General features: G+C 42.6%; 1 protein-coding gene across 1 annotated transcript in view; it reads right to left on the bottom strand.

Moving 5' to 3' along the window:
• Nucleotides 1–2,023: 2,023 nt before the first annotated feature.
• Nucleotides 2,024–18,736, bottom strand: part of LOC132387085 (NACHT, LRR and PYD domains-containing protein 3-like) — a 28,311-nt gene continuing 11,598 nt past the window's right edge. Inside the window, exons 6-13 of the mRNA XM_059959439.1 lie at nt 16,180–16,350; nt 15,373–15,543; nt 13,731–13,901; nt 12,235–12,405; nt 11,358–11,528; nt 10,695–10,865; nt 9,350–9,494; nt 2,024–2,160 (exon numbers count right to left, since the gene is read on the bottom strand). Of these exons, the coding sequence (XP_059815422.1) occupies nt 9,392–9,494; nt 10,695–10,865; nt 11,358–11,528; nt 12,235–12,405; nt 13,731–13,901; nt 15,373–15,543; nt 16,180–16,350 (1,129 nt within the window). The 3' untranslated portion in view covers nt 2,024–2,160; nt 9,350–9,391. The remainder of the gene's footprint in view (nt 2,161–9,349; nt 9,495–10,694; nt 10,866–11,357; nt 11,529–12,234; nt 12,406–13,730; nt 13,902–15,372; nt 15,544–16,179; nt 16,351–18,736) is intronic.

The following is an 18,736-nucleotide window of genomic DNA, read 5'->3' on the forward strand; positions in this document are numbered from 1 at the left end:
CGCCCCAAGGAGCAAAGGCCGAGTATTCTTAACCTCTTCTCATATGCAATGCCCTCCAATCCGGGCAACATCCTTGTAAATGCCCTCTGCACTCTCTCTGGATTATCCACATCCTTCCTGAAGCGAGGTGACCGGTACTCCAGGCGGGGTCTGTCCAAGATCTTACACAGCCGTTCCATTACCTCCTGGCTCTTGAAATGAATGCCGTCACTTCTTAACAACACTGTCAACCAGCGCAGCAGCTTTGAGTGTCCGATCGACACGGACCCCAAGATCTCTCACGTTCTCAACCCCCGCCAAGTGTCTTCCCATTTATATTCTATTCCGTCTCCAAATTTGCCCTCCCGAAATGAGCCACTTCACACTTACCCGCGTTGAACTCCACCTGCTACTTCTCAGCCCAGTTTTGCATCCTGTCGATGTCCGGATGGAATCTCTGACAACTCCCCAGACTATCCACAGCACCCCCAACCTTTGTGTCACCAGCGAACTTACTAACCCATCCCTTCCACTTCCTCATCCAGGTCATTTATAGAAATCACGAAGAGGAGGGAAAATCAGTCCCTTCGTCGGGACTGCAAAGGAAGGGAGAATATTGCAGACTAAAAAGTGCAGGAAGAGGAAGGAAGACTGGCACCTCAGTCAGGGCTGGAATCTGACCTCCCGGTGATGCCACACTTCTCCTGAGAATCTGCTGGTGTCGAGAATCCCGTCCGGTACTCCGGCTGCAGCCTCCTCTACATGAGACCCACCACAGATTGGGGGTCGCTTCGTCAAGCAGTTCAACACCATCCGACACAAGCACAATTCCCCAGCAGGCAGACAGTTTAATTCGGTGGCAAGCGAGAGACACTCTGCAGATGCTGGAAATCAAAACAACACACACAAGTGCTGAGGGACTCAGCAGGCCAGGCAGCATCGATGGAAAAGAGTAAACAACCGACGTTTCGGGCACAAACGTTTCAGAGCCCCTGCCCGGCCTGCTGAGTTCATCCAGAATCTTGTGTGCGCTATTTTACTTCCGACATCCATTCCAGACCGTGGCTTCCTTTCGAGCCAAGATGCGGCCACCCTCACGGTGGAGCAGCAACACCCTATATTCTCTTTGGGTGGTATCAAACCTGGTGATTGATTTCTGCTTTGTCCCCCGATTCGGGTCACGTGCAGCCATGGCCACACGTGGTGGCTGGTCGGCCGAGGAACTTGTGCATATCACAGGTCCTGGTTACGCGACTACTGACGCCAAGCAGACAATCTCTGAAGAGCATTGGAAATGGTTCGGGGGAGTGGGGGTGGGTGGATCACCCATCCTGTAAACACACTTCCCAGAAGGCAGCAATGGCAAAACTGTTCGGGGGTAAAAAAATTGTCAAGAACACTGATGGTCATGGAAAGACCATAATCGTCCACGTCATACAACACGGCACGTGATGAATGAACGATTTGCTCCCCCAAAACAACATATTTCATGATATGAGCCTCAGCTCTAATCGCCATTGACACTCCCCATCAGTTGGTTTGAAATTACGAAACCACATTAAAATAATAGATTCGCAAAAGTTATGCACTTCACACTGACAAGTCTTCCCCTATCCAGAGGACCCATCTGAATTCCACCATCTCTCAATCTTCTCCTCTGTGACTATTTTCATCATCTCCGACCTCAGCTGGTCAGGCCTCACCTCCCAGGTCCTGTCTCCTCTCGCCCCTCCTTCTCGACTATTTATACTGGTTACCTCACGCATCTGCTATCCAGGTCCGGATACAGGATTTGATCTGAAACATTGACTGGATCTTTGACTTTGTAAATGCTGGAGAGGATTCCACAAGCACGATGAATAGGGACATCGGCAACTGTTATAGAAGTTACAAGTAAGTTTATAGGCCCTAATCAGAAACAAAGGAAGTTGCGCAATCAACAGGCAATGCACTTTTATGTGAAACTTATCGCATTTTATTGGGTTAGCAAGATGAATATAGTAAAAATATATACAAAAAGACACAGTGAACTATCATTGTATCACCAGAGGCTTTTCTTTATACAAGGCAACCGTTAATCCCCAAGCAGCTGGTCCACAGCATTTGCACCATCACCATCCAGATTCCTGCAGCAGCCGCGGCAGTTCCTGTCCGATATGTTTGAACAGATTCTGCCACAGACTGTAAAATAAAGTGAGATTAGACATTAATGCCTGCTCTATCACATAACACAGAGCAGCACAAACACGTTACGTTTTCTCGGAAATCAGGGGTACGATGTAACAGCCCGATTAATAAGAATAGGCTCGATGCTAAGTGACGTCATATCGGTTGGAGCTGCTCACAAATCCACATCACTGACTGCTTCACATACCACCAGCACTCACTCAGTAGACTCCGCCTACTGTCTATGGAGTGACACGCAAATTTGCGTGGCTGCAATTAATTCTTCCTATTCCCCAGTTTAAACTTCGAGTTTTTAACTTTCATTTGTCGGATCTTACAGGGGAATAGTTGTTACTGTGTCACAATCTTTAAGAAGTGGAAAGCAGCTTCCTGAGTCCTGCAATGGAAAGGAGAAAAAGTCTGAGGAAACACCAGCTTGGGTTGAGCGATTAGAAAATTCGCTGGTGAGGCTTGATAAGAAGATAGACAACAACACGGTAAAACTTGATGCTACCTCTTCTGAGATGAAGTCATTAAGACAGAGTTTCCAATTTGTGCAGGGAAACATTATCTCCCTCAATTCTGAACTACAGGAGGCGAAGCGGCAAATTGCGGAAAAGTCAGCGCGTTTGGAGAAGTCACAAAAGAAGATCGTCGATTTGGAAGCCAGATCTTGTCGGAATAATATTCGAATTGTTGGATTGTAGGAAGGATCTGAGACTGGAGATTTATTAGACTATTTTGCTAACCTGTTCCAATCTCTGTTTCCGGATATCTTATCTCAACCTCCTGACATTGAAAGAGCGCATAGAATTTTTACTGTGATACCTTGCCAAGGCAGGCCAAGGTCAGTTTTGGTCTCCTTTCTTCATTTTAAAGTTAAGGACCGAATCATAAAATATGCAAGGAAACAATTTTTTTTTTAAATTTAAAGGTTCCGAGCTTCGTTTTTATGAAGATTATCCACGGGAGGTTATGGCTTTATGGTCTAAATTCATTCCAACCATGAAGATAGCCTATGTTAAGGGATTATTCCCATCACTTCAATATCCAGCCCGATTAAAATTATTTCCCAAAGATTTGACTCCACGTGTTTTTCTGGACCCCAAACAGGTGTTGGACTATGTTAACTCTACTCTGGCTGTAGCCAAGGTTTGAATGGTTTTAGGTCTGCTGAATAATTGTTCTTTCAGAAAGAAGATAAGCTTTGAATATTTTTGATTTGCTTAAGATGTCCTTTGATTAATCGATCATTTAAAGAAGATGTGAACCTGTGGATGTGAATGATGAATGAATTTTTGAAATCTGTTTTATTATTTGTTTTATTCTTCCTTTTTTATTAATTAAGCAATAGCTTCTATAGTTCATAAGGGTTTTTTTTTTACTTATATATATAGTTGGGAGGGCTTAGTCGATAGATAATTAGTTTTTTCATTGGGCGTGTCAGTTAAATGGAAAATGGTGCTGATTTTTCTTCACTAGAGATTACATAGGTATTTTTCTTTGTTTAATTTTTAGCTTTGGCATCCTTGGAGATTCTTTTGCATTCCCCAGTGTGTTTTTAAGGATTAAGTATAAACACTTTTTTCTCTGAACTTTTATGTTGGATATGTGGAACTAGATGTTGTAGAGAAAAACGGAACTGTGCTGGCCTTTTGGCCTATATTGTTCTGCCTATCTTTCAATTTACTTCATGATGAATTTAATGCTTCTATCCTGTAGAGAATTCTATTCATATTTCACTATGAGCCTATTTAGGAGCTTCTTGAATGTCCTTGTTGTGTCTGCCTCTATGATTGCCCATGGTAGATCTTTCCACGTACCCACTGGTCTGTGAAAAAAATATCTCGGAGATCCCTATACTTTCTTCTGATCACTGTAAAATTGTGTCCTCTTGTATTAACCATTTCAACTGGGACTCTGGTCCGTCTTAATGATTACCCAGCATCACCAGTGTCCATTGTTTCAGTGCAATAATACTCTGTAATGTAATGGAAGGCATTAAAGTAAATTGATTTTTAAATTGCATATATATTAATTAGAAGTAAGGCCTCTAAGTGGGTAGAAGAACCAATTAACATGACTTGATATGTTGCTATGTTGCTTTGTAGTGTTAGGCTTTTTATACTTAGCAAAAATTTTTTTCCTTTGGAAGGCTTATTTTAGGGCCGTATGTTGTCTTTTTTTGTAACTGGGGGGAGGAATTAAGGAAAGCTTTTTAAAAGCACTATTATAAAATGGGCAGCTCGCGGAGTCTCTCTCTTTTTTTATTCTATGGGGAGGCATTTTGGCTTTTTCTGCCGAATTTCGGGCTTTTTGGGGTGTTGGGAGGATTGGGCTTAGTTTTGATTTACAGGATCAATTGTAAGATTAATTTTAGTTCTTTTTTTGGTCTTTTTTCCCATTACAGAGTTACAGAGCATGCATATTTTGTGTATGGTTGTACTTATCACTGCCAATTTTGGTTAGACTGCGCTGGTATGCGTTCATTTGTATGTTAAGTAAAATAAATTTTTGTAATGGCAATTAAACAGATAAACGTTACAAGTTGGAATGTACATGGTTGGAATCATCCTATTAAGGGAAAGAGCACTTTTTAAATCATTAATCGATTCCAACCCGATATAATTTCTGTTCAAGAAACACATAAAAATGGGCGATCAAAATAGATATTTTTAAATGTGGAAGGGCCTTCAATTTCACGCTACTTGTCAAAATAAAACAAAGGGAGTATCTATTTTTATTAAATCTAATACTTTATTTATCCAAAAAGATATTGTATCAGATATTAATGGTAGATTTTTAATTGTTAAAGGAACAATTTGTAATAGAAAAATTGTTCTGGTTAACCTATCTGGACCTAATGTAGATGACCCTTCCTTTTATAAAAATGTATTTGCTGTATTACTGAACTTAAATGAATATATGTTGTTAATGGGTGATGGTTTTATCTGTTGTTTAAATCCTTTGATTGACAAGAGTTCAACCAATCAGCAGCTTCCAAATTGTTCTGCATCACTTATTAACTATTTTCTAATTGATTTTGGGCTGGTTGAAATTTGGAGATATTTACATCCTAATGATAGAGATTAATTTTTTTTCACATGTTCGCAAAAAGTATTCGAGAATCGATTACTTCATACTGTATCCCTGATTTTTTGTCCAAGGTCCAGAAATGTGAATATGATCCTATAGTTTTTTCGAAATATGCGCCTTTAAGTTTAGCTTTCGAATTGAATGATGTCGCTATTGCAAATTTGCCGTGGCATTTTCCAGAAAATTTATTACAAAGTCCGGACTTTGTCAAATTTATTGAGACTCAGATAAAAGGTTTTTTTCTTTTTAACAATACAGGAGATGTAACAAAATTGATTATATGGGACACATTTAAAGCATACTTGCGCAGTCAGATAATTTCCTATTCAGCTAAGCTTAACAAACAAACAAAAACAGAGTTAGATAAGATTTCCAAACAAATTAAAGACGGGTAATATTTATGCAATCTCTCCTAACATTGATTTATTTAAACAAAGAGTTGAACAATCACAATATAATTTATTATTAACACCCTATTGACAGTAATTTGCTAAAATTGAAAACTCAATTTTATGTGTTTGGAGGTAAAAATAATAAGCTATTAGTATCTCAATTAAAAGCAGCTAGAGCTAAAAGACATTTTTAAAATTCGTATGTGAGATGGTAGTTTAGCATGCAGTTATGAGGATATTAATAAAATATTTCAAGACTTTTATATGGAACTTTATAAATCTGTTTCCAGTTAATTCTTCCAAAATGAATGCCTTTTTACAAAAGATTGATTTTCCTCAAATTTCTGTTGAAGATCAACAAAATCTTGATGCTCCTATTACTGAAAGCAAAATTCAGAAGGCTATTTTTCCAATACAAACTTGTAAAGCTCCTGGACTGGATGGTTATTCTGTAGGATTTTTTAAAAAATTGAAAAATTGCTCTCCTCATATATGTTGGAAAAGCTTAAAGATTCTTTTTTGATAGGAGCGTTACCTCCCACATTTTATGATGCTTCTATTTCTTTAATTCTTGAGAAAGATAAAGATTTTTCTGACTGTGCTTCATATAGACCCATTACATTATTAAATGTGAATGCTAAAATTCTCTCAAAAATAATGGCTAATTGGCTGGAAAACTATTAGTTAAAATTATTTCTCAAGATCAAACAGGTTTTGTAAAGGGCTGCTATTCCTCTGCTAATGTTCAGAGACTGTTAAATGTTATATATTCATCCTTTTCTAAGGCTCCCCAATGTGTCATCTCTCTTGATGCTGAAAAGGCATTTGACAGAGTTGAATGGAAATACTTATTTAATGTTTTCGAGAAATTCCACTTTGGTATTAATTTTAATAAGTGGATTAGAATAACATATAAAAGCCCTATTGCTACTGTTATTACTAATAATTGCTGATCTTGTATTTTGGCATTCACGGGGTACAAGACAAAGATGTCTGTTATTTAATTTGGTGCTGGGACCCTTGGCTATTGCACTTCATAAAGCTGAAGATATTCATGGAATTCTTATAAATGGGACTGTTCATAAGATCTCTCTTTATGCTGAATCTCTTAAATGATTCTGCTTCTATATATGATGACATTCCTTTTAGAATTACAAATTCATTTAAATATTTAGGTATTATTTATCACTAAAAATCATAAAGGTCATACAGATCTTTATACAGCTAATTTGGTTCCTTTAGTGGATTTTATGAAGCAATTATTTTGTAGATGGGATCCACTTACACTTTTGTTAGTTGGCCGAATTCATGCAGTTAAAATGATGATTTTACCAAAATATTTATATGTATTTCAAAATATCCCTTTCTTTTAACAAAGAAGTTCTTCGATTAGGTTGACTCCATTATTTCATCTGTTGTTTGGAATAATAAAAGACCAAGATTTGCTAAATACCATTTACAAAATTTTTTTAAAAAGATGGAGGTCTTGCTTTGTCTGTACAACTGGCCAAACTTACTAATCTAAATTTATATCCTGTGATTAAGCAGTCATTACAAATTTGGTTCCAGTTTTGTAATTTGTCTAATCTTAAAAAAATTAAATTTTTTAGTTTAATTTATCAAAATTATTTATTTAAACTTTCATTAAGTGATCCTACTTTTCTTCTTTGGAGGAATAAAGGGATTTATTCCTTCATGGATTTGTTCCAAGATGGCCGACTGATGTCTTTTGAGAAATTAGTAACTAAATACTCTCTCTCATATTCACATTTCCTGCAATATCTTCAGGTCAGACACTTCTTACAAAAATACTTAAGTAATTTTCCATATATACAGGATTCTGACCTGTTAGATATTATTTTAAAAATGAATCCCTTAGTGAAGGGTTTTATTGGTACAATAGCACAATTATCCTTCACTTAAGATTAAGCAAGTTTGGGAGAGAGAGCTTAAAATGACCCTTATAACAGAAGATTGGTTGGATTTTGAATTTGGTCAATTCATCTTCGATCTGTGTCAATCATTCTTCAATACAATTTAAAATTGTACATCTTTACTATCTGACAAAGGAGAGACTGTCTAAAATGTTTCCTCATGTTGATAGTCAGTGTGACAGATGTAAAACCGAGACAGCCACATTGACACATATGCTTTGGTTATGTTCAGTATTGAAACATTTTTGGAAGTCTATTTTCTCTGCAATTTCTAAAGCTTTAAAAATTAATTTACAACCTAATAAATTGAGTTTTATTTGGTATAGTCCCTCAATATATCCATGGTATTTCTCCATCAGACCAATATGTAATTGCATTTGTTACATTATTGGCCAGAAGGGCTATTTTGTTGAAATGGAAAGATGCTTCTGTTCCTACTTTGATACAATGGCTTTCTCGGGTGATGTTATGTCTTAGTTTGGAGAAAATCAGAAGTTGAACTTTTGATCCTCAATTCGATTTTGAGAAAAGGTGGGGTTCATTCACCCGCTACTATCATCCGATTTGAGATAATTAATATTGTTTCCTTCCCATTTTCCTTTAAGTGGATTTGAGTTGACGGATTGATTTTTTTTTGGAAGCTTGTATCATGTATAGCTCCAGAGTTGTGCTCCCAGTGTTCTTTTTTTCATTTGTGTTTTTGTGTAGGTGTTTTTTTTTAGTTAGTAGGGGTTCTTTTTTCCCTTTTTCATTCAAAAAATGTTCTTAACACTTTATTTTCTTATTATTATTATTCATATATTGCTCAGCTTTGTTAATCAGTTATTTGCTAATTTAATTCTTTATTGTACAGAATGGCATATTGACAATGTATCTTGTGTTAATCTTCAATAAAAATTAATTAAAAAACATTTAAAATAAAAAACAAAAAACTCTACAACCCAGTCCATCGCAAGGAGAAGCCCTTTCCACCATTGAGCAGATCTACAAGGAGCTGCAACAAGAAAGAAGCATCTGTCCTCCAGGAGCCCACCATCCAAGCCATGCTCCCTTCTCACTGCCTCCATTGGGAGGGAGGTGCAGAAACCTGAGGTCCCACACCAGCAGATTCAGGAGCTGTTATCATCCTTCAACCATCAGGCTGCTGAGGCAGCAGAAAACTGCACTCGACTGAAAACTGAACTCATTCGTCAACCTGTGGACTCACTTTTTAAAGAAATACACAACTCATGTTCTCAATTTATTGTTGTTATTAATTTTCTTTCTCGGATCAAGCTGGTAAAACCAGAGGTACGGGCACAGCCAAGCACACTCATTTCTCAATTGCAAGAAACGTTCCGGCTACTCTAGTTTAATTGCGGCTTTCTGAAGATTTACATAGATAGTAGCGAATACTGTGTTGCCCAAACAGCCTAATGCTATTGCATTAGAGCATTTGAGAAAAGGCCCACGGTAGATATTACTATCAGGACAATGTATTCCCTGTTCATGTTCCAAAGTCTTTCAATTTCCTTTTTTAGTTCACCATATTTCTGGTGTCTTTCATTTGTTAATTTCTGTAAGTAATGTGTATTTGGAATGACTATTCTGATGAAGTAAGTTGTTCTTACCGTTTTCAGCATCATTATTTGTGCCTTTGCTTATTTGTTCACAAACTATCTAATTATCATTATTTAGGGTTTTATGCATTTGCATGGTTTGGCAACATTTGAACGCTTGTTGTTTGTCAGCCTTACTGTGTAGATTTTTTTTTATTTTACTCAACGATTCAATTGCTTTTACCTAGTTTTACTGAAAACGCCTGCACGAATGAATCTCGGGGTCTCATACAGCATGCCGCAGGTTCACGTCCTTCATTTTGCGATTGGTGCTGAGGTTGGACATCAGGTCCTCCGAGCCAGAGTCAGTCAGCCCAGTGCCGGCAAGTCTAATGGAGAGGAAGAGGGCAAGGGCAAATGAGAGGGAGGGGGAGAGGGATAAGGAGAGGGAGGGAGTGAGTGAGAGAAAGGGCAAAAGAGATGGTAGAGCAAGCATGGCAGATGGAGAAAAATAGACAGATTATGTGTAATTGCGAGCGTGTGTGAGAGAAAACATGAAAGTGGGGGAGAGCAAGCGGGCGTTGTAGAAGAAATAATAACATGTGCGTGTGTGTGTGTGAGAGAGAGAGAGGAGAGTGATAGACAGACAGAGAGAAGCAAGCAGGGTGGGGGTAGAAGAGGGCGGAGAGGGGGAGGGAAAAAGGGAGAGAGAGACTAATCAGAACAAGAGTTGCTCTTGCCAAGAGTCACAGTTTAACTCATGACTAAGTCCCCTTAATTTCACATATTCCTCCGCCTAGTATCAGTTTAGGTACACAGAATCTGTCAATGTATATAAGTAATCGCATTCACCACTCAGATCATTGTACACTGTGTTCTATAGGACTGATTTCATGCTTATATACAGTACTGTGCAACAGACCTGGGTGCAAATATAGGTATAGCTGGGGTTCTGATCTTTTTGCATGGTACTATATTTGTCAAAGTGGAGAACAGAATTCGAGATGGTAAAGGAAGTTGGGAATGATGAGGGTGGAGCGCCGTGAGAGGGGTGCAGGACAGTCGCCAGGGTCAGCGGGTTGGCGATGCACCCAGCCCTGAGATACTAGGCAAGGTTATTTGATTCCAGTCATCTGGTCTATTGATCATTCCGGGATATTTTCTGCTCCCTGTCCCTTCCGCCTTTCAGCCCACAATGCAGGTCCATATTAGATTCAGGTTTATCATCACTCACGTGTGTCAGTATTGTTTTCTTGGCAGCAGGACAGTGTAATACATAAAATTGTTACAGTAGTGTGCAAAATTCTTGGGTACCTTTGCTATAAATATGCGCGTAAGACTTTTACGCGGTACACTCTATGTATCATGTTTTATTCCATCGTGTTTATTTATTCTGAATTGAATCTGGAGTAACAATAGTTTTACTCTGCTTTATATTTGTTGCGGTAGGCAATCCTGGATCCTGACCCCAGAGTCGGTCTCCATTTTTAACACAATGAGTCACTGCATTGGAAAATGTGCTGCTGCTGTAATCTTAAAAGGCCCTGGAAAGACCGATGTCTCAGTGCCTGTCAAAGACTGGTACTCACCCCAGTTTCTCTATCTTGCAGTCTGGATGCTTCAGCGCCTCGTTCAGCACTTTCACCCCGGAATCTCCAAGATTATTGTCATTCAGGTACAGTCCCGTCAACGTGTCGCTTGTGACGAGCGCAGAGGCGAGATCCTCTGCGCAGGACGGTGTGAGACCATTGTTGTTCAGCCTGGGGATCAGAGAATCAGGCCCCAGAAACAAAATGAAAATTTGAAATACCGGTAAATCTGATGTAACACACTCCTTGGCCACTTTAATCGGTAGCTCCTGTTTTGTGAGATATTCACACCTGCCCTGTCTCCTGCCAACAGTCACTCCACGGCCACAGTCCCCTGGATCACCTTCCTACAGTACTCTGCTGTTTGGTCTGAACAACAATTCCTGACCATGCCTGCACATTCTTTTGCGCTTTGGGGTGCTGCCACATGATTGGCTAATTAGACATTTGCATTCACACCACCCAGCCGGTCAGTGGTGTAGTGAAATCAGCACCACACTTCCAGTCCAATGGTCCCCAGTTCGAATCCGGCCGGCGGTTTGCCAGCTTTCCATCCGTTAGTTAGCATCCGCCCGACAATACTTGCACCAAATAAAGTCTATTTACTGATTAGAGGCGTCCACGGTGTGCCTCAGGGTTTTGGTATCCCCCACACTTTCTTACCGTAATTCCTGTATGTTACAGTCTGTGGTCTTCAGAGCTTCGGACAGCAGCTTCACTCCCGAATCTCCCAGATTATTGTCGCCCAGCGAGAGTGCAGTCAACGAGGGGTTATTGCCGAGAGCCGAGGCCAGATGCTCGGCTGCAGAGGCGGTGAGGCTGTTGTCATTCAGACTGGGGAACGGAGAAAGGAAAGAGGAATAGAAATCGGGTGAGCTTCGCACTGGAAGAAACGAATGTGACCGACCATGCTACACGTCACTGTACGGTGGGGCAAGTCTAAGACCAGAGACAGAGCCACAGAAGGATGTGTATTGAGAAGAGTGATGAGGTGGGGTTTCTTTCGCCGGAGAGTGGTGAATCTGTGGAATTTGTTGCCACCGGCGGCTGTGGAGTCAAAATCACTGGGCCAAGTACTTAAGGCACGGATTAATGCGTTCATGGTTCACCAGGGCATGAAGGGATACGGAGAGAAGGTGGGGAATTGGAACTGAGAGGGAAATGGGTCAGCCAAGATGCCATGGCGGAGCGGACTCAACGGGCCAAATGGCCTAATTCTGCCCCTATTTCTGATGGCCCTAACATTACTGAGGCATTTAAAATTGTTTCTAATTTGTTTATTTCTCTTGTACTTCAGCACGGTGATGGACCCGATCATCCGGACGAGTCTGTGCCTCCCACTTAACCTACAGACCGGTCCGTCTTTGCAATATGGGCGTGGACCAGAGCACACGGATGAAACCCACGTGGTGACGGGGAGAGCGTACAAACTCATCTCAGACAGCGGAGGGAACCGAACACGGGTCGCTGGCGCTGTTGTAGCATTACGTTAACCCGCCCGCTACCCTCCCGTCCGTAATGTCGTCAGCCTGACACCTGCCTCAGCTCCTGGACATTGCAGTCCGACTTCCTGAGAGCCTCGGACAACACTTCCACTCCGGAATCTCCCAACTGGTTTTGATCCAGATCCAGCTCAGTCAGCGTTGGGCTTGCAGCGACAATGGAGGTGAGATCTCTGGCGCAGTCGGCGGTCAGACCGTTTTTACTCAGGCTGAGGGTCGTTAGAAGGAATAAAAAGTAAAGATTATTAAGATAAAATATCCATAAATATATTGTAACAAAATCTAACCATTACAGCAATGACGAGTTCATGCTGAAATTCTTTGTTTTTCAACCGTATGCACATATAGCGCAAATCGAGACAACATTCCACCAGACCCAGGTGCACAAAGCAACACACGTAACTCAGACACCACACTTCAAACAGTGACATCACAAACAAATTAGGAAATAATAAACATGTCCTAAAAATGGCATTTAGTAGAAAAGTCAAAGTAAACTTTTTAGCAGGGACGTTGAACACCGACCACACCCGCCCCCACCGGTTTCCTTGGTCTGTGTCAGTCTGCGGAATGCACACTACGGTCCCACCCCAATTGGAGAGATTGGGTGGGCTCTCCCAATCTCGACCCTGGTTTGTGTGAATGCTGTGTAAATTACTACCCTATTACACCTCAGTGCCAAGAAATAACGTGCAGCGCACTGCACACGATGAAAGGAATTATATTTATGAATCTTAACCTAGCTAAAGGGTTAGTACAGAAATGAAAGAAAAGAAGACAATAATGAGACAATCAAATAAATGTGCACAGGTTGGAGCTCAACTCTCCAAAAGGTCATATTCGCCGACCCTCAGTAGGCCTCAGCACCCTGCTCCATCCAATCAGGGTCCCCTGCCGGGTCGGATCCTCCGACCGGTTCCCTCTAGTGTCATCTCGCTTCATCTCCTGCCGAACAGCTCACACCGGTATCAGGCACACAGAAAAAAAAAACTGCTTCCTGTATTGGACGGCTCATATTCCAAAGCGCCCGTTATCTCTAATCATAAACATAACACTACTTCAACAGTTCAACGTGCTGTGCGTTCAAAGCTGTTCTACTGCACACCACCGTTATTTCAGCTGCTGCCAGATTCCTGTCAGCTTCAATCAATCCGGCCATTCTCCTCTGAGCTCTCCCATTAACAAGGCATTTTCGCCCACAGAACTGCTGCTCGCTGTATTTATTTTTGCTGTTTCGCTCAACTCCCTGTAAACTCTAGACTGCTGTGCGTGAAAATCCCCACGGATTAACAGTTTCTGAGATACTCATTCCACCCTGTCTGGAACTTAGATCACATTTCCTCCCCAATCTTATGTTTTGTCTAAACAGTCAATGGAACTCATTACCAGACCTTTTATGCGTCAATTTGCTGCCACGTGATTGGCTGGTTCGATATTTGCATTAACGGCCAGGCGCACCTTACGAAGTGGCCTCTGCGCGTCAGCCACCGCTGCGTTCAGTTTTGCCCAGAATCCGACTCAATCGCGAACTTACCACAGTTTCTGCATTTTACAGTTCGGGTCCTTCAGGGCAGTAGAGAGCGTCTTCACGCCTGAATCTCCCAGGTTGTTGCTGCCCACCTCCAGCCTGGTCAGCGAGGGGGTGGCGCGGAGGGCGGACGCGAGGTCCTCGGAACAAGAGGCGGTGAGACCGTTGTCGTTCACCCTGTGCATCGGGAAGAGAACAAACGCAGGCGAGTGAAGTGAAACCAGGATTACGCGGTAACGTTACTGCGAGCGACTGGTGCCCGGCATTAAAACAGAACAGTTACAGGAGCAGGAGCGGCCGTGAAGGTTCACCTACCCTCAACTTGTCTGAGACAAGATGTGCGGGCATTGGAAAGGGCGCAGAAGAGGCTTCAGGAATTATCCCAGCAATGAGAGGGAAAACATATGTGGGGCGTTTGATGGCTCTGGGCCTGGAATTGCTCAATTTCTGAAGAGTACCAGGAGACCTCATTGGAACCTATCAGGTATTGAAAGGCCAAAGTAAGTGGATGCAGAAAGAATAGGGAGTGGTGACGGGGTGGGGTGGTGTTAAAACCAGAGCACAGAGTCTCGGGATAGAAGAGGTATGGAGGAGGGTGGTGAATCTATCACATTCATTACCACAGAAGCATGAGGGGGAAGTCCAGGAAAAGAGGGCATTGCCTCAGGACAAAGAGTCATCTATTCTGCAGAGAGGAGAAGAAACTTCTTTAGACAGAGTGGAGAATCTAAGATTTCCTTGGACGGCTACCGAGGCCACATCATTGAGTACATATAAAGCAGACTGTGTTGCCTTTAAGGCATTTGTTTAGTTTATTATATTTTCACTTTAGTAATTCGTTTGTTATCGTTTTCTAGTTAAAGTTAAGGTTGTTTAAAGTAAATTCGTTGTCTGTGATATATCGCGGCATGCGATATCGCTGCGTCCTTTGGGAAAACTCAGGTTTGGAGAAACGGGAAGAAGGGGGCTTATGTGTGTGCAGGATCAGCGCGAGAAAAGTTTTCTTTCTACGCACTAGAAACATCAGTGAAGCAACGCCGTAAGTTGATGAGATAATTGATATGTTGAATTTAAAATGTTAACGCTGACTCTGTAAAAAGTAATGACGGTTGATAAAGTTTATGTTTTTTGTTATTTAAAGAGTTGTGGATAGTTTGTGTTGAAGTGTATTTAAAGCCAGTCGATGGCGTAGGCAGATTCTGACTGTATGCTGCACTTTAATGTAATGTAGTTGTTGTAGTTTCACTTTTGCAAGTATTTACGATGTAAATGTGATGTCAAGAAGGAAACAGATACTGTATATATTTTGTATTGTTTTATCAACAGTTTCCACCACACGTTAATGTGGAAGAGTGAACAGTAAACGGTTAATCTTTCTGGGACCGCCTCATTGACTGGTTCATGCTTGGTGTTTAGTTCAGGGATCTTTTACACCTGAGCGAGAACACTACACAGACGCTGATATGTTTCTGATTAATGAGGGCGTCAAAGGTTATGGGAAGAAGGCAAGAGAATGGGGTTGAGAGGAATGCTAAATCAGCCATGATGGGATAGAGGAGCAGACCTGAGCCTGCTCCTATGTCTCATGCTCTACTTTTCTGCTGGGATTTTCAGATGATCTGAAAGTCCCCCTCAGTCAGACACTTACCGTAGGTCCTGCACTGGGCAGTCGGATTCCCTCAGAGCAGAAGACAGTTGCTTTATTCCCGAGTCTCCCAGAGTATTGTGTCCAAGGTCCAGCTCCTTCAGGGAGTCGTTTCTACGGAAAACCTCCGCGAGAATTTCGCCACAAGAAGCCGTGAGGCCGTTGTTGTTCAGACTGGAGTCAAACAAGGTGAAAACGAAACAGCGAGAAGGTCAAAGAACAAGCATTGCCGAAGTATGCAAATGAAATTCATCCATGAGATTTGTCTTTTTCCCAGCATCCACAAAACAAAGAAAGCTGATAGAACAAAAAACCCAATGTCAAAAACAAACCATGCAAAAAAATAAAATTAAGCAAATAACTTCCGGAAATGAAGTTCACAAAAGTGAATCCACGGCCATCACTGAAATCGTCCAAACATCAGGACATTCCTCGCTCTCGGACAAGGGCCCTGCCACTTCAATATGGTCACGCCGCCTCAATCTGGGCCGTCCCCAACCTTTTTCCAGTTCGGCATGCAAGAAAGACCTGAAGAATATTGAATTAATTCTAGTCCTTCCTGAATTCTGCCACAGGCTGTCCCACTATCGCCTCCGAAAGGAGGCATGGGTTCACCCAGTGCCCACTCTCTGTCTCTCTCCCTCACCTAGTTTCTTCCACACAATCTCATCTGTTTCATCCACAGAACCTGCTCGTTGTCTTTCTCTCAGTCTCTTCCATACCTTCTGCTCACGCTCTCCTAGACACACGCACACACTCACTCACTCACTCACACACCCCCATCTTCCTCCTCCGCTCACGTTATCTTACCGCAGCGTCTGTATTTTACACTCCGGGTCCATGAAAGACGTACAGAGCAGATGCACTCCGGAATCTCCCAGTTCATTGCCACCCAGGTCCAGCTCCGTCAGGGAACGGTTTGTGCGAAGAGCCGAGGCCAGATCCTCAGCACAGGAGGATGTCAGGCTGTTGTTATTCAGGCTGGGGGTCACACATGGAGGCAAATAAAGTGATTGAAAGAAAACGGGGAAAATAGTTTAAAGTTACCCCAACAAACACCGGTACCAGACAACGCGCCGTCAAGGACACATAGACATAACGGTCATGGACAAAGGCCCACAATATCATGGCGGATCCCACCCACCTGCCTGTGGACTGTTTACCCCGCTCCCATCCGGGAAGAGGCAACGCACCAGCCACGCCAGTACCACCAGACTCAAAAACAGTTCCTTCCCCCAAGCTGTCAAGACCGACCAACACCTCCTCCCCAATCACCCACCCCACCCACCTCAGCCTCTCCTCTCCACAGCCTCTCGGCACCCATCACCCACTCACCTCATTCCATGCACAAAGACTTTACACTTGTGTTCCACAGCGCATACCTGCACGGCCACTGTCCTACTGTTGATTTCTACTTCCGGTAAAAGAAAAGAACAATTTCCTTTCCCTTCTCCCTCTTTTCCGATTCCGCACTCTGGTCCCTTACCTCTTCTCGCCTGCCTGTTATTTCATCCTCCTTCCCCTTTGGCCAGAGGTCTACCTTCCGCTCCGAACGCATTCTTTCCCCTCCAGCCCTTTAATTTTCCTGCCCATCGGGCTTTCACCTTCACCTGCCAACCAACCTCTTCCACCTCGCCCCAGCCTTTTATACCGGCGGCTTCCCCCGTCCTCTGCAGTCCTGAGGAAGAGCCTTTGTCTGAAACGTCAACAGTTTATTCACTGCCATCGATACTGCCTGACCCGCGGACTCCTTCCAGCATTTTGTGTGTGTTGATTTGGACGTCTGACATTAGAAGGATTTATCATGATGCTTGGGACAGTGCAGTCAATAGTTTATTCACTGCCATCGATACTGCCTGACCCGCGGACTCCTTCCAGCATTTTGTGTGTGTTGATTTGGACGTCTGACATTAGAAGGATTTATCACGATGGCTGGGACAACGCTTCACAGTGCAGGCTTTACAAACCAACTACCGAAGGCGACGACGGAGGGGATGTAATCTGTCAACACGATATCCTGCAAGTGCTGGAAATCCAAAGCGACCCGCACAAAGGGCGGCCCAGTGCCCTAGTGGTTTGCGCAGCACTTCGCAGGTCCAGCGACCCGGGTTCAATTCCTGCAGCTGCCCGTGCGGACTCTGTACGTCCCCACCCTCACCCACCCGTGTGTCCGCGTGGGTTTACCGCAGATGCTCCGGTTTCCTCCCAGAGTCCAAAGGCGTAGCGGGTTGTAGTAGGTGAGTTGGTCATATGAAATTGTCCCGCATTCAGGGCAGGGTTAATTTAGGGATTGCTGAGCGGCAAGGCTCAAAGGCCTGTTCCACACTGCAGCTCAAAAAATAAATAAGTCAGTCGCTCTAAGGTTTTCATGGGCCCTGGTGCTGCCTTGAAGAGCTCCTTTAGCTAAGAGTCACTTCCTCACTTTAGCATTTCCTGTCGACCGCCATATGAGCGGATGGTCCTGCTCCTCGAGTCACTTTAGACTCCCAACAACAGTCCATGTACATCAACTGACCTCGTATAATACTTGAGAATCATGTTTCATATTGCTTATATCTTCATATTAATTGTGTTACTTTAACTTACTGTGTTTTCATTCTCCTTTACACAAGACTGACAACAAACAACCTTAATCTTGAGTTGGATAGCTGCAATATATTCCAGCCACTCATCTGAAACCATTGGAAATATTTTTCAGGGTTAGGCCCATGCTGCAAACAACCGCAGCAACTGACTTCAGCCAACAGTCTTCAGGTGCGAATATGAACTGGAATTAAATCTAAATTGCAGATCTGAACAATGGGTTCCTGAGAAAAGTGAACCACAGTAAGCTGGACAACCAGACGAAGCTGATTAAAATCTGTTTCTTGGTGTGCGTGCGAAGTTTGTCTGTAGTTCAACGAAGGTATTATGGATGCATTGTAAATAGGGAATTCTGATTTGGTCTGTAACACGTAAAATGTTGTGTAGCGTTGGATCAGGCAGACATTGTTCCTCCGAGAGGGTCTCCATCTATGCCTACTCTATCTCATTCTGTCGAATAAAGAGATTTCTTTCTATCTACCAATATCCTTTGGGAATGGTACTGGAGGATTGGAGGGAGGCAAATGTTGTCCCCTTCTTCAAAAATGTTGTAGCAATAATCCGGGTAATTATAGACCAGTGAGCCTTACGCCTGTGGTGGGAAAGTTATTGGAAAAGATTCTTAAGAGATAGGATCTATGGGCATTTAGAGAATCATGGTCTGATCAGGGACAGTCAGCATGGCTTTGTGAAGGGCAGATCATGCCTAACAAGCCTGATAGAGTTCTTTGAGGAGTTGACCAGGCATATAGATGAGGGTAGTGCAGTGGATGTGCTCTACATG

This window comes from Hypanus sabinus, unplaced genomic scaffold, assembly GCF_030144855.1.
Source record: "Hypanus sabinus isolate sHypSab1 unplaced genomic scaffold, sHypSab1.hap1 scaffold_151, whole genome shotgun sequence".
In the NCBI taxonomy this organism is placed as follows: Eukaryota; Metazoa; Chordata; class Chondrichthyes; order Myliobatiformes; family Dasyatidae; genus Hypanus; species Hypanus sabinus.